The sequence below is a fragment of the Taeniopygia guttata genome, chromosome 1A (genome assembly GCF_048771995.1).
Source record: "Taeniopygia guttata chromosome 1A, bTaeGut7.mat, whole genome shotgun sequence".
Classification (NCBI taxonomy): domain Eukaryota; kingdom Metazoa; phylum Chordata; class Aves; order Passeriformes; family Estrildidae; genus Taeniopygia; species Taeniopygia guttata.
This window is the reverse complement of record NC_133025.1, coordinates 46829106-46852715: the sequence shown is the minus strand read 5'-3', so window position 1 is coordinate 46852715 and position 23610 is coordinate 46829106. Positions and strand designations below refer to the sequence as shown.

Here is a 23610-nt window from a genome sequence, read left to right as displayed (position 1 = left end):
TAGAGCAGATCTGATTTCATTTGATTTGATTGTGCCTCATGATGTAAGGCTGATAGGCTCTACTATCCCACAGGAACACGTTCTTGATGCACAGGATGCTTCCCAGTTCAGGTCCCCCTCTGTGTATTTTTTGCAGGACTGCTCACCTCCTTGCTTTCTCTCATTTCAGGGTATCTACAGCTGCATCCATGGCGTGGCCATTGAAGAACGCCAGTCAGCAATGAACTCCCCCACAGCAACTATGAACAACACCCATTCCAACATCCTCCGCCTGCTTCGGACAGCCAAGAACATGGCCAACCTGTCAGGGGTCAATGGCTCACCACAGAGTGCCCTGGACTTTATACGCCGCGAGTCATCTGTCTATGATATCTCTGAGCACCGCCGCAGCTTCACCCACTCAGACTGCAAATCCTACAACAACCCCCCCTGTGAGGAGAACCTCTTTAGTGACTACATTAGTGAGGTGGAAAGGACCTTTGGCAATCTCCAGCTGAAGGACAGCAATGTGTATCAGGACCACTACCACCACCACCACCGCCCTCATAGCATTGGCAGCACCAGCTCCATTGACGGGCTCTATGACTGTGACAACCCGCCCTTCAACGCCCAGTCGCGCTCCATTGGGAAGAAGCCCTTGGACCTGGGGCTGCCCCCTGCCAAGCACAGCCAGCTGGGTGACCTTTATGGCAAGTTCTCCTTCAAGAGTGACCGTTATGGGGGCAGTGGGACCCATGACGACCTGATCCGCTCAGATGTCTCTGACATTTCCACTCACACGGTCACCTATGGCAACATTGAGGGCAATGCAGCCAAGAGGCGGAAGCAGCAGTACAAGGACAGCCTGAAGAAGCGCCCAGCCTCCGCCAAGTCCCGGAGGGAATTTGATGAGATAGAGCTGGCCTACCGCCGGCGCCCACCCCGCTCACCTGACCACAAGCGCTACTTCAGGGACAAGGAAGGGCTACGGGACTTCTACCTTGACCAGTTTCGGACCAAGGAGAACTCACCACACTGGGAACATGTGGACCTGACAGATATCTACAAAGAACGGGGAGATGAGTTTAAGCGAGACACGGGAGGAGGAGGGGGTGGATCCTGCACTAACAGGGCCCATCACAAGCATGGCTCAGGCGAGTTTGGTGGAGGCAATGAGCACAAGCATAGCGTTGTGAGTGGGGTCCCGGCACCGTGGGAGAAGAACCTGACCAATCTAGACTGGGAAGACCGGAGTGGGGCTAATTTCTGCCGCAGTTGCCCTTCTAAGCTGCACAACTACACGCCATCAACGGTGGGGCAGAACTCCACCCGCCAGGCCTGCATCCGCTGTGAGGCTTGCAAGAAAGCAGGCAACCTGTATGACATCAGTGAGGACAACTCGCTCCAAGAGCTGGACCAGCCACCTGCTCCTGTGCCCGTGGCCACCAGTGCCACTTCCTCCTCCAAATATCCTCAGAGCCCTTCCAATTCTGCCTCTAAGGTGCAGAAGAAGAACCGCAACAAACTCCGCCGGCAGCACTCCTACGACACCTTTGTGGACCTGCAGAAGGATGACTCAGCCCTGGCCCCCCGCAGCGTCAGCCTCAAGGACAAGGGCCGCTTTTTGGAGGGGAGCCCCTACGCCCACATGTTTGAGATGCCAGCCAGTGAGACCACCTTTGCCAACAACAAGTCCTCAGTGCCCGCCACCAGCTACCACCACCACAACAACCCCGGCAGCAGTGGGGGCTACATGCTCAGCAAGTCACTCTACCCCGACCGGGTCACCCAAAACCCTTTCATCCCCACTTTTGGGGATGACCAATGCTTGCTCCACGGCAGCAAATCTTATTTCTTCAGGCAGCCTGTGGTGGCAGGAGGGCCCAAAGCCAGGCCAGACTTCCGAGCCATTGTCACCACCAACAAGCCGGTGGTCTCAGCCCTTCATGGAGCTGTGCCAGCCCGTTTCCAGAAGGACATCTGTATAGGGAACCAGTCCAACCCCTGTGTGCCTAACAACAAAAACCCCAGGGCTTTCAATGGCTCCAGCAACGGGCATGTTTATGAGAAACTCTCCAGTATTGAGTCTGATGTTTGAGTGAGAGGGGAAGAGCGCGGGGAGGGACTGGGGATGTATGTGGAGCATGGGAGGGTGGGGTGGGATCAATCCCATCAGCTACTCTCCTGAGTTGTCCTTGGTTCGTGGGGTACTGGAGTTGTGAGTAGTGCAGCACTGATGACAAGTGCCACCTCTTTGGTTTCCCCTCTTCCTCCTCCTTTCCCAAGCCTCCCGTTTTATCTCTTTTTCCATGTTCTCGCTCCTCCCATTCTCCTCCATTCCTGGCCATTGCACTTTACAGTGATGTCAGAGTTGGATATCCTTGCTCATGGTTTCAGGAAGCAGAGAAAAAGGCAGGGAAGGGGTGGGCTGAGGAGGAGCAGCAGTGACTTTAGTGTTCACTTCTGCTGGCTCCCAGCAGGGAAAGGCATGTGCGCACACGTCTATGTGTGTGTGTGACAGGAGGAGGCAGCAGCAGCAGTGTAATGGACATGCAAGAAAATATGCTTGCTCAGGCAACTGTTCCTAAAACTGCCTAGAAAAGAGTAGTGTTTGACGTGAAGAGAAGTGAAGGAAGAATAACAAGACTAACTTGATGATGCACTTACATGTTAGCTATATTGAGGTTCTTGTTACATTATTTTGTGAAGACTATGGGGGTTTAGGGCTGAAATATATATATATATATATATATTTGCGTATATGCTGAGAAATTTTACGCTAAAATTTTGAATTGTCTGCTGTGGGGTGTGGAGGGAGGGAGGGAAGATTTGTCTGCAGGTCAGGCTAGTGGTTTCACTATGGCAGACCAGTGGGAGAGAGAAAAGAAGTGGAGTATGAGTTTGAGTCTCCCTGACTCCAGGGTTGGTTTTCCAAACTCAGACAAAAGATGCTGGTTTGCACTGAAATGAGAAGGATTTGAGTGAAGAGGAACAGGGTTGGTTTGTTAGCTGTGAGCTGCTCACTAGTTCTGACATTCTTCAAGGGTGGGAGCGCTATATAGTATGGGTTTGTCTATCTGCGAGTATATACAATAACTTTATACTTGAAATGTCTGTGAAGAAAGCAAATTAAACCCACTATCCTATGAGGTGTCAGGAGAACAAACACAGTAGAACAGAGCATAAGAGTAGGGAAAGGTGGGGAGTTTTTTCACTGTCACTTCAGGGGACACCAAACCCATTTTGGCATGTCTTTTCAGCAAGAACTGGAGAGAAAGAAGGAGCTTAATCCTTCTGCTCTCTCTACACTTGGCCAGCAGGTTGGAACAAAAGGAATAGGGTGCCCTGTACCAATGGTGGAAAGGAAAAAATAAATGCCATAGAAGGGTGCGTGTGGTAGTGGTGGTGCTGGTGGACTGTTTCAATGCCTCCTTGCACATGTGAAAATGGGAGGAGGGTGTATGCACCCATGGGAAATACATGTGTATATTTACTATTGAATGTACAGAGGAAGTACACAGCTTGTCTTCCTGGGAAAGGATGTGCTTGAATAAATGCCAGAGAGCACAGAAACTTGTGCTGAAGATTGAAGATGTGAAAAGCTGAGATGTGCGTGTACGTGTGTGTGTGTGCCTCTGTGAAAGAGAAAGATACTAGCACAGGTGTAAAGCTGGAATAGCCTAGGGTTTCCCATCCCTGCAGTTGTAGTGACAGCTTTCCTGGTGCACTTAGTATCAATAAGAGTGTTTTTTCTTTTCATTGTATCATTTTAGATGCAAGCTAAAGGCAAAGGAGCAATGGTAGGAGTGAGAAGCTGAACACACCTATCATATGTCATCTATCTCCTGCGGTGGGGGTGTGGACCAACCTCTCCCATCCTGAGAGATACGGCAAAATCTCTGTGGTTTATCCTGGGTCTGTCCCAGTGTCTCAATCACCATGGCTCACCAGGTGAAGAGTTGAGAGAGTCCTGTGCTGAGAACATGGGCATGCTGCTGAGGATTGACTCTGAAGGGAGATGGCCGCCCCATCTTTGTGAGCCATATTTCTTGAGCTGAAAGCCACCTCTCTAACATTCCTCACCACACCATGGTTGATTTTATCTTACCGTTCTCTTTTTAAGCCAACAGAAGGCCTTTTATTTATTTAATTTTTTTTTTTTTTTTTTTTTTTAAGCTGAGGCAGGGGGGAGGGTGGGATTTACCTGTAAAGTCAAAGTGTGTGAGGAGAGGATGGGCAGGGTTGGTGAGGGGAATATTTTCTTATATTTCACAGAGGAAATTAAGGAGGAAAGAGGGGAAGAGTCTTTGTGATGCCACCCCCTAGTCTTTGGGGTAAGGGAACTTCTTACTCTTTCCCTCTTCTCTCATTACAAGGACAAAAAGGAAAAGAAAAGAGAAAAAAAAAAAAAAAGAAACCAAACAAATTAACAGAGCGATCTGCAATCCAGAACACATGGCAGCTTGTCAGACACCTCTGATAGCAGCCACCAAGAAGGCGTTCCTTTATTTTGTAAATATTTCTTTTTTATTGCGTTTTTGTATAAATTGGTGTTTCTCTTCTCGTGAATATTCAGGTCGTGGGGTGGGAGGGAGGGGAAGTTTGTTTCCATTCTGTTTGTTTTCTATGACTTTTCAGGCTGCATTTTTGGAAGCGGTTTACGCAGGTCGAGGCCGTATGAATGAGGAAAAAAAAAGAGAGAGAGAGAGAAACCCATGTGTGTTGTGTTCCCCCAAGGCCCCCTGTATTGCCCTGTCACCTTTATCTTCATGAATGGAAGACGCCGGAACGTCACTTCAAGCCTTGCCAGCAGGGTTTCATGTTTTGATGGGAACACCCCCAATCCCTTTTTGCATATAAACTCTCTGTACCAGCATCTCTCTGTGGAGTTTGGGCCTCAAGGCACTACACTGTCTTGATAGTGGTGGGGTGAACCATCAAGTTGGCCACTCAGGTTGGACCATCATTTTGACATTAAGAGACTTCTCCAGTGCTACTTTGGTTTAGAAATCTTGGACCTGGGAAAGCTCGTGATAATTTCTGGTATTTCCTAAGGGCTTGGGGTTGGGAAGCTTGACAGCTGACAAGGGCAGCTAATCTCTTTGGTGGTTATCTTGGTACTTTTCCGTCCCTCCCCACCTGGAACGAGGAAACCTGGAGGGTGGCTCTGCAGGGAAATTAAGCTGAAAACAAACCAAAAAGAAGTTAATGGAACTTTTTTCAAATCTCTTCTTAAAGGTTCTGATTTTTGTGTTCCGGGTTGAAAGTTGGTTCGTATTTTCTCCGAACTGGTCTGTCCCTTGTTCCACTGATTGGCAAATGATAGTTTGCCAAAATCATTATCTAGTATTCTTACTGTTGTAGCACTGTTAACACTCTGAGTGCTCTGCAAATATTAACTGTGCCACAAACCACTCAAATGAATGCTCTAGGGCAACCAGAAAAGAAGAACTGGAAATTCTGGACTGAACCACTGGTCTAAACACAGGAGTCTGGTATTTTGCCTTCTCCCGTAATATATTAGGCCACGTGTCCATCAGGTTAATCCTTTCTCCTATAGATGATCTTTTCTGGTTGCTTTGTTTATTTTAGTTCTGACAGGTCAACAAGTTTTTGGGACAGAGATGAAGGGGAAGGGGTGGGAGGGGGGAGGGTATAATTCATAATCAAGAAAATAAATCAATGATGTTATTAAACTCTGATTATATATTTAGAATTTTAGATTTGGTGTATTTTCATTGTAAGTATTCAAGTGAATCAAACAGGTAATATTAGCAGCAGGTGTTGTCTATACTAGAAAACCACCCATGTGCTGTTTATTACCTGTCCAGAAAAGAATGAGATTTCATACCAGAGCCTGACAAAACTCCACATCCCCTGCCTTACCATTTCTCTCTCTCTGCTGTAGAAACACCAGTATTTTCTGGGGCAGTGGCTGGGAACATTTCCTCTCTCTGAAGTTTTCTGCACACAAGAATACTGAGCAAAAACCGTTGTGTCCTCTACAGTCGGTGACCTCTACTGATTATTTGCAGACAGCCTCCCAGGAAAGAATAGGCACCTTTGGCAATGTTTCTGACATTTACCTCCTCACTTCTAGCCAGAGGCATGGCTCTCTGAGAGGTATTTTCATGAGCCGTGTTCTTCTGAAGTGGTACTGGAGTGTATGTACTCAGCTGAAGGAGGATGTCTATGAAGGAGATGGAGGAAATATGCAAAAAATATCAGAAATGTGCCATACACAGTAGAAAGCAACTGGCAGGTAGAACTTGCAGCCATGGATCTCCACATCATAAACTTTGCTGGAGTATTCACACCGGCTTTTTACTGTAGTGCAACACAACAGAGGCTGGTGTACTAGTTGTTTGTCTCCCATCATGCCTCCCAGTGAGGGCAGTATCAGAGCTTGCAATGTCACATCCTAAGTAGGCAAGAAAAGCTGCAGTCAGAACTTGTTGTCAGTTGAGACAATGAAGCACACCGTCCCCACCTCAACAACAGCAACAACAAAAAATCACATTCTCTCTGAAATCCAGCATGCATTGTCAGAACTCTCCAGGTGAGAACCCCAGTGGGTTCAAAATGCTCAGCAATATCAAAGTATGAACTTTGCCTGTAGGGAACTGGTACTTCAATTTCCAGCATACTGGGGGAGGAAGGTTCCTTTGTGACGCTGCAAGGGATTTGATGGAGGGGTTAAAAGTTGCCAGGATGGGTCTCTTCTTCAGCAATGTTTGCTGATGTTGAGCTCCTCACTCTGAAAAGACACTAGCATCCATCTTGAATAGTGCCCAATTGTACATTCAGATCAGGTTGTTGCTCACAGCAAAATTGCTAGCAAAAGAGAGAGGGGGAGATAAAGAATGAATATGATGGTGGTGACAGGTTGGAGTGATCAGAGATACCTCAGGGATCTTCATAGGCAAGTCTTTGCTTTAGAGCTTTCTATCAAATATGGCATATCCTCCCACATCCGTTGATTATCAACAGATGGAAGCAAGCCTGGGAACACAGCCAATGATCAGACTTAGGCCTTTCACACATCCTCCACTCCAGTCAAGCAACCTTTGATGAGCCCTTCTCTTGGAGAAGGGTGGGAGGTTGCACTTCCCCACACATTTTTGGTTGCTAAAAAGAAAGAGAAAATGGAAGTGATAAAGATCAGGAGTGTTGATGAAAGGACTTTGTGCTGACCCTCTGTGCCCTTGCTCTGTGGAATTACACTTCACCCTTTCTTCTCTGTCCAAGATGGTAAAGGGTGGGGTCCAGTTATGCTTCCTTTCTGTGGCATATGCCTGGTGACCACAGGAGTCCCTGGGAGCTGTGTGCGAGAAAGGAACCAAATTGCTGGCAACAAATGGGGACAGACTCCAAGCCACGATCCCCATCTGCACCCACTCTTTCCCATAAGTGCTTCCCTGCTGCTGAACACACCTGATGTGTCCACCTGGAACACACCTACCATGCTGCTGGATGCTGCAGGTAGTTACATTGAGATAGTAACTAGTGGGACCTGATTGTTGTCCCCACAAGGGCTTATTTTCAATTTGCAGCCAAATAGATTTCCAAGCCATAGACCCTTGCTGCATTTACCTACACTTCCCTGTGGCTTCCTCTCTCCTCCCCCATCAAAGGCAAATCGGGGTGCCGAGTGTCTCACTGGCAATATAAACACTATTGCTTCATCTTCATCATGGGCCTTCTGGACCTCCCTGGGGCTGACTGCAGACAGACCTCGGTGTCTGCCACTAGAACGGCAACAACAAAAACCACTTTGTAATTGGCTTTCTGTTTTTTTCTCAGTTTCTTGAGATTCGCCAAATTCTTCCCCTAGCTATGTCATTTGAGTGAATTCTGGCACCCTTCTGCCATTGCTGACAACAAAACTGACACAGCATAAACTTGCTTGTGTATAGAAAAAGGCAGTGAAACGATATTGCAGAGAGCAAGACTCATGTCTGCCAATGTCAAGGGTACAATCCCCTGAGTGCTGAGGTAAAGAAGGATCTCTGTGGTGTGTTAGTAGTTTAGATCTCTTAACCTGCTGGCTTCCTGACATTAAAGATTTGCAACAAGCACTGGTATACACTCCAACAGGTCAGAAAATAATTCCATGCTGTGGAACAGGGGTTCCTCTGGGCACGCACGCACATACAAGACATACTGGGGAAGTGAGACATACATGAACAAACCAGAGACAGCAGGAAGCTGTGAGGTTTGCGTGCCTGTATGTACACATACACACACACACACACATGTACACACACACACACACACAAACACACACACACACACAACACAGAGTACATTGCGGTACACTTAATGACTCTGTCCCACAACACATTTTTGCCAAGTAGGAACAGCGTGACCTTTCCTAATGTTCTGCTGGTAGTTATTTAATTTATGTATTCACTTTGTGACTTTTACATCATCTGCTTTCTTGACTGCAGCATTACTGTGTAAATACATGTGTATATATGTACAGAAACTAGCTCAAGCAATTATATTCAGGTTGGGAAAAGGGTGGGTTTTATATCTGTACAGTATTTCCTTATTAAATAATGGCATGGGGGGGGGTTGGGAAAGTTAAGTTCTAAATTGTGGTTTTATTGGTCTGTGGTGTTTGAAGTTGTTTCAGTGGTTGCTTTTGCTGGTTCGGAAAGTTTATCTGGATGTTATATGTGTGTGCCAAGAAAGGGTCCCCAGAGAGGGGAGGTTTGGGATTGGTAAGGGGTGGTGGGTAGCAGAGGGTGTTAATAATTTCCTGTAATAAAAGCCGTGTTGATTGCTAGGGACTGTTTGTGTGAGGCACAAGGCTGTTTCCTTCTCTATGTGCTTTGCTCTTTGATTACTTCCTCTTCCCTGGTCCCCATTGTCTTCTCCCTGGGATGTCAGCAGGATACATTTGTTACTGTGGATTACAGGGACCTCTCTATGGGCCTTCCTCTCCTGGTCAACCCTTCCTTCTCCCTCTTCTTGTGATCTTTCCAGTACAAGTGAAAGGGGAGGGAGCATGGTCTCAGACCCTCTGTGCCATCCTTGACCACTTTATTTCCTCTGCTCTTTGTCCTTCCTTTTAGCAGAACCTCATTTTTAGGTGTTTTGATCTCTCCAGCAGCTTACTGCTTCATCTCTCTGGCATCTAATCTGCTTTCTCATCTTACACCAATTCTTCAATTTCATCTCAATGCCTCTTCCCTCAGAATTACTTGTGTTAGTTGTTTTCCCACTCTCCTTCTCTTATTGCTCTTATTCTTCTCTTGTTGCTCTGTTGTCTTCATCAGCCTGTGCAATGCTGTGTAGAAGATGAGTGAAGGGCAGGCATCCACTTCTTCTCTCCTGGAAAATTCTAGCCATGACCAGATTTTTAAAAGATGATATTTTGTAGCTATTTTTGACTTCTCTGTCATGTTCATTGAACTAGTGTTCTGTTCTTGCACACTCAAGAAATCATCAGTATGGTAAATTTGCCCATGCAAGCGAGCAGTAAAATTGTATTTTCTGAGAAAGCCCAGAGAAAGAACATAATTTCTGTCTTTGATGGCTGACTGATACATTTATAGCAGGGAGAGATACAGTTTTTATCCACTTCAGGTTGACCCATATCAGGATCAGTACCGTTTCTTTGCTTTTACTCTATGTGAATAAAGCAAGGCTGCTGGAGAGAAGTATGCTATCTTTTAAGAGCACAGGGCACTTCACTTATTGCCTAAAGGCTTCTAAAGATCTATGTGAAGTTCTGCTGTGTTGCAGACCTGGTGCGCCTGGTAGTATTTGGTCCCTTTCTGTTTGACAAATCAGTATAAGCTGGTACTTGGCATTATCTGCTAGGGTTTGTGGTCTGATGTCATAGCAGTAAGGAGATTGATATGATGGTGAATAAGCATGGAGAGAGCCAACGTGAGACTGGTAGAGGCTTTAGACAGATACCAAGACATCTCTTTCCTTCCCTTTGTGACAATTTGCATTGTTCCTTAATGAATGTACATCAACCCACCTGGCACTGGCTGCTTATCTCTGAAGACACCAGGGTCTGCTGGCCACAGTCTGAGAAAGGGCCAGTCAGTCTCTGTGTGTGTAGTGTAGTTGTATGGAAGTACACAGGCAGTGCAGGGAACAATGCAAAGGGTCAGCATGGCCAAAGGTTATTCAGAGCAGCAGTCTTCTGCCAGCTGCAGCTAACTCTTGCTCAACCTGACATTCCATTGCAAGCTTGTGTTTCTGATTTCTGGGTGAGAAACCCACCACAGGCTCCTGGGAATGGATCTCTGCTTACAGGTGTAAGGAGGGTAGTCAGGCTTCTGATGCACCCTTGCTATGATGTTGGCATAACTGTCTCAGCATGGTCCACGGTACCGGTGAATACATGGCTACAAATTCCTGTAAGTCTGGGAGGAGGTGTATGTTCATACATTTCAGTGACTCCTGGCAGAACTCTAAACATAAGGGGAGTTGGAAATGCTGGCCCGTTTAGTGCTCCTGCAATGATGCAGGTAGGTATCTCCTTGGGAGAACATCCCATAGATTAATTTATGGCAAAACAGTGAGTTACCTTTCTGAACGTCACTAGGCCCTTTGCTGTGTTTCCTTTGCTTATTCAGTGTGCCAAAAGTACAGCATAAAGGCAACATTTGCAGGGTGTCCAGAGAGAATGCTTCCATTGCATGAGACTTCTCTCTAGGTCCTTGGTCACTTGGCTGGTAAGTCACATGTCAACTGGAAAAAGGTGATACCTGTCTCTGAACAGACAAAAATCAGTCAAAGGGATAAGATTCAAGTTTTGTACTTTCTCCCTCTTCTTTCCTTCCAGGCCTTGGAGCCAGATTCATCTTCACAGGCAGCTAAACTCCTGTGAAATTCAAGGAGCTTTTGGAAAAGCTGCTTTGGGGTTTAGATGCCTGGAATGGCTTTTTTGGATTCTCTTCCTTGTGTGGGCCTCTTCCTGCACTGTATTTTGCCAGGATTCATCTCCCAGGATCCTACCATGCTTGAACATAGCTTAGAGGGGTTCCCTCTGCTTGGGATCACCATGTGTATGTTGCATGCCTGTTGCTACTTGTCTGTATTTTTTGCACGTGTCTATTGTGGGGAGCAGGGGTGGGTTCATGTTGGTATGTGTATTTATGCAGCCTGCACACCTTTGTATGTGTGGTGCCACTGTGCGTGTGCTTAGGTGTTTGTATGCATGTGTTTGAGCTGAGACAAAAGTGATGGGAGCCGTATGCTGCTAAAGCCAGATGATGGTAGGTACCTGCAGGTAAATTGGCAACCCTCTTGTTCCTTCCTGGTACACCATGGTATGGTTGCTTTTTTTTGGATTCCAGGGGACCAGCTCTGAATCAGTGATGAGGCTGGGATGCAGACCCCTGTAGAGGATTTGACTACAGCATCAGAAACCCATTCCATGTGTTCATTCACTTCTGTGCTTCATCCACTGTGCCACATTTCCAAACCATTGTGCCACACTCATTGCCTACTTTGGCCTTAACTGGTAGGTGGAGCAGGAAGACAATCACACACTGACTGGTTAAGTCTTTTAGGAGAGATCTGGTCAATCTGATCTGTGACTGTAACAAGAGACTCCCTTGCTATTCATTTTGCTGTCTCCTAGGGCAATGCAAGCACTTAAATTCAGCTTGCAAGAAAACACTAGCCCATCCTTTCTTGCTCTTGTGTCAGATAGACACACAAAAAAGCTGAGCGGAGGTGAATTGGTCTCCCATCCCACTACCTGGAAGAACATCACTTTTGCTGCTTGGAGCTGAGTAGGGAGCTTGCAAACCCCACACTCTGGAGGAGTTCCATTTCTCCAGAGGGGACAGTGAATAGGGAGAGTAGAAGAGAGTAAACTTTCTGCCATTCTCCATCCCATTCATTTCCGGGAGAGATCACAAGAGTGCTAGCACCAGAGAGGATGACCTGCTGGGAGGGCCCTACAGCAACCGGCACAGCACTTTAACTGGCCAAACTGCTGAACAAGACAGTTCTGTCCTCTGTCAGCAGCCAGAGAAGACAATCAGGACCCAGTGAAGAGATGCCATGATTAGTCAGATAAGGAAGGAGCAACATTTAGGGGCTGGGGCACTCATCATTTAGCCTATCTTAAGTCTGCTTAACCAGCCCTTTAGTGCTGGTGTCACTGGGCCTCTTTGATGGTTTCTTTTTCTTCATATATATGAAATGTGAGAGAATAATTTGTGGTCTCCAATGAGTCATTTTATCAGACCACTTCCATCCACTTCCTCTGCTTTCTTCCATGTCTAGCTGCTCTTTCCTCTCCATCAAATTGTATCCTGTACTCTGCCAGGTTTGTCTTTTATGGAAGAGAAGATATATGTGTGTGAATGCTTGTACATGTGCGTGTGTGTATTTTAGATATTATTGCTATTATCTACATGCTATACACCTAAAAAATCCTAGCAAGCTGGAGCCTTCAAGAGGTGCTGTAGGAAATGACCTTCCCACTGGACGGCAGTCAGTGTGGAGGTTAGCACAGAAAGCTGCTAGCTTTGGAGGCCTCTTTGCCTGTCTGGTTGCTTTTCCTATCTTTGGAGCAGGCTGTCTCTCACCAGAGGTCAGAAACAGAGCAAACTGCTCTTTTTAGCTTTGCATTTTCAAAATTTCTAACATGGGGGGGAAAAGGCTTATTGTTTAGCTGTTGATTTATTTTGTATGTTTGTTTGTTTGTTTGTTTACACAGTCCTTTTAGTGGGCGCAGGGAGGTGTTTTCAGCAATACAACTTTCCGAGACCTCAGTTCTGTGCGGTTATTGTTTGTATGGTTCAGCTGTATTTGGGGTCTTTCCTTTGTACATGTTTTTCCTGAATGGCAGGGCTATCTTGGAACGTCTCTTTACCAGTGACCAAAGCACCATCTGTAATTGGAGGTGAGGCCTGGTACATAGTGGAGGCAGCAGCCTTTCAGGAAGTAGCTTTTCAATGACTTCCCTATGGAGTCATAGAAGACAAAATTTTTAATTGTTGCACAAGTGGGCTTTGGAGATTTTTGTCGTGGGTTTTTTTTTGGGACTCCCTCTCTTTTTTTCCTTTTAAAATTTCTCTGTTTTTCCCTTAAAAAATGTTAAAATGTTTCTCCAGTGATCTTTGGCCATTGCACCAAAGGCTGCTGCAAGGCAGGGAGCCTGTCTGACCCTTGGGTCCTGCCCTTCTGAAGCCATGCAAGATTGTCCAAATGAGGATGGAATTGGCAGTTTCCATGACCATTCTTGGGACAAGATCCCTGTAGCAAAGGGGCCTGACCCAACGGGAAGGGTCATCCACAGATGATCATCCTCTAGTATGTGTGGGTTGTGGATCAGGCTGGAGGGCAGGCAGGGAAAGATGGTTCACTGACCCCTGCACAGTCCTTCCCACACTGGAGCAGGAGCCAGGCATGTAGGTCTGCAACAGGGACAAATGAATGACCCTGAATGGGCCAGAGCTCTTCAGCCTTGCCTCTCCTAACCTATTTGCAAGAGGGTAGGAATGACTCTCATCTTGGACAACATCATTCAGGGCTGCTCAGAGTCTCACAGACCATGAAGTAGGAATTAAAGGTGGTGCATGGGCAGCTGGCCAGCTCTCAATATCATGACACCTAAGGGAAAACCCAGCACCTTCATCCTTTGGCGCTTGGAAGTGGCTGAGGACAGCAGTGGAGGACTGTTGTGTCTACTAGAGTTGGGGCAGGTAGCATCTCTAGACCTGGCACAGGTCAACTTCAGCTATATTTGCTTTCTAACTAATGTACATTTACTTTGGAGAGCACCTTTGATAAGCTCAGTCTATCAACCAAAAGAAAACTAAATACTCACCTCTAGTCTAAGTCTTCTACTGCCCAACACTACTACCTCCTCTTCTCTTGAGCTGTTGGTACCTTGTGGTGAACCTGGCCACCCATCAGGCTGTTGAACACAGCAGATATATCCTATCCGCTTCTGAGACCATCTTTGCCTAAATTTTGCCTCCTCTTTGTACCCTTTATGCATGCATATGTGCACACACACACACACACACACACACACGCCCACCTCCAGCCACTTCACTGGTGAAAATCAGAGCCACAGAGACATGAATGCCAAATGACTTTTTATTTCTCAAGTAAATGATAAAAAAGTTTTGTTATTTTTCTTTTTTTTTTTTACATATGCAAATGTTAAAGGGAACCGACAGTGAATTGGTGGTGGCGAGAGGAAATGGGATGTTTTGTAACCCTAGCTGCAGTAAAAAAAAAAAAAAAGAAATAAAAATACATTAAAAATATTTAAAAAACACAAAAAGGAAAAAAAAACTTGAACTATTTTGGAAATATTGTGAATAATTTTTTGATATAAAAAATAATTTTTATGTAGCATGAAAACCACCAAAATAAAATGATCAAGAATAAAAGCTGTGCAAAGGGTGTTTTTGTTTAGTTACTGAGGGAAGAAGAAGGAAGAGAGAAGCAGTGGTGTATGAGAGAGGGATACTGCAGTCATGGCTTTTACTGTGAGATTCACAGTACATAATGTTTTCCTTCAGTCTTGGTATTCAGTCTTGGTAGCTGGAATCTTGTGATTATGTAAAAAAATAAGGAAAAACCACAACTCATTCTATATGAAAAGATCTTTTATATCTCTGATTGCTGGGAAAAAACCCTTGAAAATAAGAACAGAATGAATCCCAAGGACTCAAAAAATCAAAAGGCAAATTTAAAATGGCCATGAATTGGTTTTGAGTGTTGCATTCATCGTGATTTTTTCTTCTTGATTTAAGATTGTTTAGTAGTTGACGTATCAATAGTGGGAGGCAGGTACAAAGGAGGTAAGACAATAACGAAGGACTGAAAAAATTCTTCTTTTTTTTGTAGTGTGAATTATAGGAGTTAAACCAGGAGCTCTTCACATTTCCTTCTGAGTAAGAGAATAAGCTAGTGTCCTTTTGCAGGACAGATTGGTGCCATTCTTCACTCCTTAAAAAAATTTTACTCCTCCCCACCAGTTTATTAAAGGAAGCAGACTGCCTCTCCAAATTCCAGACAAAACAGTAGGTCGTCTCAGCATTCCAGACCCTCAAATGATGGCTGTGATTCTGTGCTCCCCTGAAGGTGGTGAGGTATCAGTGCTCTTTATCTCCACTGAGGGTTCTGATTCCAGGTGCTGGAGCACTGCATTGCCTTTGACCAGGTGCTAGCACTCACTCCACCCTGCTGTGGATCAAGGTGGTTCCTCAGCACATGCTGTGAATTCTTCTTGCTTGGAAGACAGGAGATGCTGGTTTCTGGAATGGTCAAGGAAAGTTGGTAGGTTGCTCTGTTCATTCTGCCTTGAAGGTATTCCACATGCCTGAGTGAATCAGATCTCCTGGAAATGAATTTCAGCTTCACTCCCTCATGCTCCCATCTCCTACACAATCATTAAAACATTGCCCTGCCTGCTAGCAGGGGACCTTCTCTATTGCTTCTGTCCTTTTTGTCTGGGTGTCTTCTACACTGTAGACTGGAAGGGAAGAGGCAAATAGCATACCATATAGCTTAAAATAAGGTATTAAATAAATTGTGTTCAGCACTGACTGACAAGCCTGAAAAACAGTACAGTCTCAATATCAACTTAGGCTACATCTCTAGCAGTGTGCTAGGAAAAAGAATCCTGGATAAAAATCTTGTCTTGTGCTCAAGTCAGTATAGACTTGGGTGAAGTTGATAAGGAGGACCTGAAGGCAATGATGGTGTAGATCAACTAGACTGGTGGGTTCTTGAGTTTTGAGCCAGGTATGAAAGGGGATCCATGGGAACATTACCTCTTGGTGGAAAAAGAGAGGGAGAGTCCTGCTAGCATAAAAAATACCGAATCCTGAAGCATCTTCTTGGCCTCTGTGGGTCTTAGCCTGTCTCTCCCTGTTGCTAATCCCTATGCCATGCCATCTGTGATTGTTTTTTGACTCCTACAGGGACGAAGAGATTTTGACTGCTTTATGAAGTTCTTCTCATTATTAGTTACAAATCTAGGCTGTTCCTCCAGTGATTATCTGGCTATTTACCATTCTTCCCACTTGTTCTGTCTTCTAGTCCCATCCTTTTTGCCCTTGTGACCTCCTGACCTTGCATGTTAAGAAAAAGGGTCCTTGCCCCTTTATAGGAGACTCCTTTGTGTCATTCAGTGATTAATAAGGGCAGAGAAGTCATTACACACACACACAAATTAGGGGCATTGTTTATCTTCCTTTGCTCCAGTCCCTGTAGATTCCACTTGCTTCCTTAAAAATATGGTATCTTCCACCTGTGACCATTTCGCACTAGCTCTGCATTTCTTACTGGTGGACCCATAAAGTGGAACAAAGTTAAGGCAGATGCTTGGCTTATGCTCTGAAGATTCAGGTTTCCAAGCATAATGTCTCAGACTCTGGAACCAGGGCTGTGGCAACATGCTTTGCTGGAAGTTCAGCCAAGGGCCATTCTACTCCAGCCTGTGTGCTCGCTCACCTTCCGTTCCCTGGAATGAAGCAGCAGGCTTATCTTCCCTTAGACCCACAGGACCAAATGACAAAGTGGAACGGCTTTCATTTTGCTCACCTTGTCTCTGCACCAAACTGCTCAGATATCAGGTCTTTCAGGTCGACATTCAACCATGCCAGAGAGAGGACAGAACTCCTTCCAGTATATATGTACAGCAAAGGCAGGAGTCTGGAGGTCTGGAGCACGTAAACCTTGGATACTCTTGAAATGTGTCTGTCTTTGTTAATGAGTGCTGCTGGGTTTGTTTGCCCTCATAGATTATTTGACTACCAGGAAGCCAAGATTATGTCAGCAAAAAACAGCTATTCAATGTGTCTTTTTGACATTTGAACAAGGGACTAGGATTGTAGTTACAGGAAAGGCATTTGCAAAGGGGTATTTCCCATACCTGGGGAAGATTATCTGATGTTCTTTACTTATTGAAGCAAACAATTAGGCTTCTTTTAGGCCTTTCACATGTAAGGACTTTTCCATGTAATGAAGACACTTCCCCAAGTTCTGGTCCTTCCCTGCACACGATACTTCATTTTCAGCTCTGGAGACTGAACCTTGATGTGTTAAGATACTGGTAAAAGCATCTTATTTTGAATGAAAAAGAGTTAGCTGTAATGAACCAGCCACTTTGTCTAACTTTGCAGCTTCACGTTGCTTAGGAACTAACTGTTCGGATATTCTTCCTCCTCAAGCCACTTCAGGGTTCTCTCTGTGCTGCAGTGACAACTGAGTTTGCTGTCCCTTCTGACCTTCCCCATTTTGCATGCAGGGAATAAGGGTTTTGTGGCCGCTTTCTTGTCTGAGGCATTAGATTAAAACTGGAGCAGCATGACACTTTGGACCTGTCTCTGTGGCTCTTTGATTAGTTATCCTTGCTGAGAAGGCAAGACACGGAGGCCTGCCAGCTGCAAGGTGAAGCTTTGGGTAAGCGCTTGCCCTTGGGCAGGGGCCACGCACTGGAATGCTGAGTGACTTACACCGTGTGCTCAGCACTCCTTCAAGGCCTGGTGTGTAGACTCGCATTAAAGCAGAAAAGAAGGAATTGGTTCTTCCTTCTCTATTTTCCCAGCTCCCAAGGGAAAATTTCCTGGAAAGGAGAAAGAGAAGGTTCTTGCCTCACTTGGAAACTCTGACTGTTGTCTCTCCATGTAGAGCATTGTTTTGCAGTGGTAGAATAAGGCAGATCTTTGACTGGTGCTCAAACACAGCCTCTGCACATGCTTCTACTTGTTTCTTGGTTTTTTGGGGGGGGGGGTTTGTTTGGTTTTTGTTTTTTTTTTTGAGGGAATAGACTAGTTCTGCCACAGAGGGCAGGGTCAATTTCTCTGCCACCTTGGTCTCAAGGGATGAGCCCTGAGTGCAGAGTCTTCATCACTTAGCATTTGTTTGGCTCGGTTCAAGTCCCCCTACTACACATCCTGGACCTAGAGCACCCCAGGCAACCCCAGATGTGAGCCATCAGCACTGTGTGTTGGGAAGAAATAAACAGTTAATGATTTTGCCATGTTTGCATCATGTAGGGAAGGATTTTTAGAAGCACACAACAAATTTATTAAATCAGAACACATCTTATTGAAAGCCAATTGTGCTTAGATGCTCAGATGTCTTTAGAAATTTCCATTACAGAAGCTAGAAATGTTTATTCTTTTAAAAAATCTCTTTATGAAGGGGCTGGAGTATTTAATACTGAGATAAATTAATTGAGTTCTCCTAAGCCTAAATTATTGTGATATTAATCGCAACTACCAACTAATCCTGGAGGATGCCCTGGGTTGAGCTGAGGATATGAGGATCCCTTGAGAAGATGCAAAAGTTCCCTTTGCCGTAGCACCTGTCACTGAGGGGGAAGTAGGCAGCATGTGGGACAGGATTTCATCAGAAAGGTATGCTTGGGGATGCACATTGAATGCAAGCAGTGACTGGTGGCTTCAGGGGTAATTTTGTGTTGATCAAAATGACTCCACCTCTCCTAACAACACTATTGCTGTGGAGTTGGATCGTATCAGTACCAGTCATTAATTTGGGAAGCAGCAAGTAAAATGAAATGCTGTGCCAGCAGGGTGAAACCCTGACATAAAATTGATCAAAACCATTTAGGTCTTTTTTTCTGACAAGATTTGTATGTTTGATGCTTCACTCTGCCACAGTCCTTAGTTCAAAGAGTTTGCAATTTTGATGCTAAACTAAAATACATTAATATTAGCATTTACATTAACAAATAAATTGACAGATGCCATAGTTTACATATATTATGCAAATGTCCTGAAATCTTGCATGCATTTGCATCTAATTTTCTTAAGGTTAAATGAGACATACATTTTGTAGGGGAAATAATTGAGGCATCCAGACATGATAAACCAGGTGACTTGATATAACTTGTATGGACAGGGATAAAGACTAGGAGCAGAGGAAAAGGACATCTGGCATTTTCATTTGGAAAAGTCTTATGTTGGTGGTTGCTCTTTGGAGAAAGCATTGTAGTAACTTTCTGGGATGCAGTCAGAAATAGTAGGAAGTTTGTGCTGGGAGACTTGATTTGGGATGTTGACAGATCTCAACCTGAAGGGCCAGTCAGGGTCTCAGCCTGTTGGTTTGGGAGTTTTTTTGTTTCTTTTCAAGATTTGAAAGAGATACACTTGTCTCTGCAGCACTGTGCACATCCATCCAACTGAGATTCCCCCCATGCTCTAAAGTGATTAGGTTTTCCTACACAGGCAGGGGAACAGTGAGGAGGAGAATCTGTGACCAGGAGCAAGCCACAAGACCCCAGAGTCGCCACTTCAGTACCTGGAAGGCTGTTTTCTTCTTCTTACACTTCTGGAAATCATGAAGGGATGACAGCATGCCCAGGGCAATCAACTTCTGCTTCAGGTGAGTTTGGTGAGAAATCTTGCTATTCTGGCAAGTGCTCTTGTTTCCCAGCTTCATTCCACTTCTTCAACTAGGCAAAGCCTTGAGGATGCTGTAACTTATCCCAGACTTGGACAAAGAGAACTTGAACCACAAATTGTGATTGCTCTGTGCATTTTCAATTAGCTCTACTTTTACAGGTAGCACGGGAAAGTGCATGTATGGACCTAATCCAGAGAGGTGCTGAGCTGTAAATACTCTCTGATGATGTGTGCAGTACATGGGGCTCAGCCTCTGCTGCCAGTTTGACCTAATTTCTCTCAGCTGAAGCTCTAGTAGGATTCAAAATACAACTCATTTCCCTTCTTTGGAAACTTGCACATCAAGGTCTTACTGTACTCCTCACAAGTAGTCTCAAGCATCCCTTTGCTGCTTTTGTCAGGCTGCTACAATTTTTCAGCATTTACAGGGAGACTGTCAAAATATTGTATAGAAAATAATTCCCTTTTTTTTGGTTCCACCAGTGTGCAGTAACACCTCAGACTGTCACATTGGAGAAGCTTCATCAAGAACCTCTTTGTATCATGCAAAGTGCTCATTCAGCTTGGCAACTCTTCATGAATTTCATCCAAGACATCCTGGTCTGTTTGAATAGTGAATGAACTTTCTGGCCAACTACTTCTTGGGCATTGCTTTCAAACCTTGAAGGACGGTTTGAAGTGCAAACAAACATGCAACTGGACAGAGGTTGACCCAGCTTCCTTTTGTTTTCAAAAGTCTAGGATGATAAAGCCAGATTTCCTAGGGTTACGGGTCAGCTTAGTTCAATTTGCAGCCTAATTAATTGCTCCAGAATTGTAGATCTGTCTTGCCAAAACCTCTTTAAATTATGCATATTCCTACTTACACAATCACTGCCACTCTTCAAATATTCAAGGGTTCCTTACATTTTGGATGGTTTACTCTCTCCGGGGAGGAGGCAGTGTTTTAAAAAGAAATTGCTGACAGATAAAGTAGAGTTTACATGACTTGCAGCAAACAGCAATTTGAGTTCTCAAGAACATGCTTCTTGGACATGTAGATTTTACTCATTTGCATTTTAAGGGCACATGTGACACACAACACTGCTTTCTCATCCAGTTACATTATCATCTAGTAACATTAACTTAACAGTTAATGTCAAGTTTTTATTAACATTTACAAGCACTTTGGGAGATTAATTTGTTTACTTGCATTATGCAAAACTGATTTAAGATCATGGTCTGCATTTACACACATTTACATAGTGTTTCCTGATTAATACATTATAATACACACAAATCATGTGGAAATTGCAGGCTCACATCTACAACATAAACTTCATTTTCTGTTGTGTAAAATTTGACTTGTCTGGCAGACCTTTTCCAGCAGGTTGCAGTTGAAGTCAGAATATCGTAAAGAGAGAAGGAAGAATTGGGATCCGAGGTGGATTTTCTGTGAAGTCTTTCCACAGTGCCTGTTACTTGCCAGTGCCCTGCAGTAATGAAACAGAAGGCGAGGGTGCCAAGGTTAGTTGGCAGCAGGATGAGTCTTATGTAATGGAACCTATGGACCTGGAGTTAGGTTCCTGTGGACACACAGTTTAGTTGAGCACTCAGTGACTTTAGACTGGGAGTGAAATGGGTGAGCAGCAAAAGTAGCTGGTGGGAGGGAAAGGGGCATCAACCATTGCTGCCTGTCATGAATCCATGTGAAGGGGCTCAGCGGGGTGCAGCGGAGGCCCCTGAGGTACTTCTTCTTCTCCTTGTAATACCTTTGGATGGAGATGTCCAGGGCTGGCTGGCTGGCAGGGGAAGACAAGGGAGGGTGTGGGGGGAAGGGCAGCGATGAACACCGAGCTCCTGTGTGGGGCTGAGACAGGATCCAGAAAGGCAGCACCCTTGCGCTGAACATGGGGCGAGGGGACACGGGGGACACTTCCCCAGTGTAGCGTCTTCCTAAGGGAAAGCGCAGTCGAACTCAGGCTTGCCTCACCTCTCCGAGGCCCTAATCCTACAATCTTTTCTCCGCCTGTCACAACCTCATTCTCCTCTTTCCTACGCCCTCACCCTCCTCCGGTTCTTCTTTCTGTAAATAACTCTTTCTGATTTTGGACAAGCAGGGATCAAGAGATTCTGGAGGGGGGTGGGGAAGACACTTGTTTTGGTTGTTTTATTCCCTTTCTCTCTTGAATTTTGGGTGTTTGAACTTGAAAAAATAATATCTATAAATATAAAAATATATGTATTTAAGCAAATGGATTTCCTGGAAAATTATGAAAGGAGTTAATTTTTTTTCCCTCTGATTTCTCTTGTTTCTCATGGGGGTTTGTTTCTGGGGAAGAGGGTTTTTGTGAACTGTTGAGATTTCCAGTTCAGCATTGTTTAAAGGATGTGGAGAAAAAAAAAAAAAAAAAGAAAAAAAAAAAAAGAAAAAAAACAACAAAAACATGAAAACCTTTGTGATGTACAAAACCTGTAAATAGTCAAAGATACTTTCTCTTTTCTAACAACAAATTATTTCTGTCACTTTATATTCGAAAATAAAGAAATGTACCACAGAATATCAGGGTTAAAAAAAAAATTGGAACCCATAATCAGAATATTTTCTTTGTTGTCTTCGTTCATTTTGTTCTTATCTTGGAAAACGCCTGGGAATTTTGCTGCATGAGTGGTGTTTTAAAAGCTTGAAATGGTGATGAGATGAAATTAGAATGAAAATTTTACTTGAACGGCGCTCTTGCAGTGGTGTCCACTATTAGCTGTGGGTTGAGGCTACATTCTTGGGGTTGGATAATGAGAGTGAGTGGATAAAGGAGCCTGATCATATTCATGAAACACAAATTATATTGAGGGAAAGACAGGAATGGGAGATTGTCTCAGTGGGTTGAATCTCCCTTTATACTGCCTGAAAATATTTCTGGGGGTTGCATGATGAAAGTCATGCAACACCCAGAAAAAAGTTGCTGATATCACTGCTAACCAACCTGCAAGACTTTGGAGATATTTTGAACCCCTCCTGTCAGCCAGCGACAAGGCTTTGGCACATGGTTTATGTAAAACAAAGCCCAGACTGAGACTATAGAGGAGTGGCAAAGACAGGGGTGGCAAAGATGGTAGGGAAGTCTCCAATGATGTCACCTTATCTTGGCATCAGTCGTTAATCACAACCCCCAAGACTACAGGCAAGTTGAGGGAAGGAGTTGATATTTGCAGAGGTTACCCTGGTCCAAACAATAGGAAAGGCTCAAGAGGTTATTTATAAAGAAATGCTATGAACTGACATGTTTTGGAAATACAGCACTGTGCATCACCTTTAATGGTGAGAGGGCAGTCAGTTATTTTTAGGGGAGCTAAAAATAAAGAAAATGGACTAGCTGAGCTAGTCAGAGGATGCTAGACTACCTGTGGGGTGCAATTAAAAGTGTGGAACAAAGCAGAAATACTCAGATGCACCAAGTCAGATTCAGAACAGAAAATGCAGTGTTCAGCCAAGAAGCTTATAGCAGCTTATTAAATTAAGACACAAATTAAATGTTAGTAAATGAAGATAATTCATAAGGTGAGCAAAACTGTGAATCAGGGAAAGAAAATCTCCAGCTAGTAAACATGAAGGTAAATAGGATTATATATACACAAGCCCATTGGTATTGAAGATCCTGAAAATAGATATTAAGTTCTAATGAGGAGAGAGAAGTCAATAATAGCATAGGAGAGACTGAAAGGCTCAATACTCAGTTTTTATATGAAGCTGGAGAGACAAATGGGTCATTAACCCATGTCTGCCCTGCTGTTCATCACTGAAGGAAGTGGGACATTATCTGAGACCCAATGAGGGGTGCAGCTCCAGGCCTCCACTGTCAAGCTGCACCCCCTGATATACCTGCCCCATTCCCTTCCCCCAGTAAGTCACTGGGATTGCTGCAGTGAAATGACTCAGCTGCTGCTTGTGTGAATAGCCTTGTGACAGTGGTTCTTCTCAGTCTCAAAATCCACTGGTGCACCAGTGACCTTAATGATACCAGAAGGGAAATAAAAAAGGTGATATTGGGGTTTTGGTTTTCAGTCTCAAATCATGTGCAAATATAAGGTACTCATCCTTATATTTCTGAGTTCCAACAACATAATTTTGATTAGTAATAATTACTTTTTTGACAGTGGTTTAATGCAAAAAAATGAAATGTGATTTTTGGGCCAATTCTGCCAGCGCTTGATATTTTTTGCTAAGAAAACAAAATTCTGTTTTCCGTATCTGGAATGGAGCTGCATTAATTCCCAT

At 44.5% G+C, this 23610-nt stretch overlaps 1 protein-coding gene across 7 annotated transcripts in view; it reads left to right on the top strand.

Moving 5' to 3' along the window:
* Window positions 1-21934, top strand: part of GRIN2B (glutamate ionotropic receptor NMDA type subunit 2B) — a 232618-nt gene extending 210684 nt beyond the window's left edge. For all 7 annotated transcript variants that reach the window (XM_072923325.1, XM_072923321.1, XM_072923324.1 and 4 more), the window contains one exon: window positions 170-21934. In XM_072923325.1, the coding sequence (XP_072779426.1) occupies window positions 170-2077 (1908 nt within the window). In that variant the 3' untranslated portion in view covers window positions 2078-21934. The remainder of the gene's footprint in view (window positions 1-169) is intronic.
* The last annotated feature ends 1676 nt before the right edge of the window (window positions 21935-23610 follow it).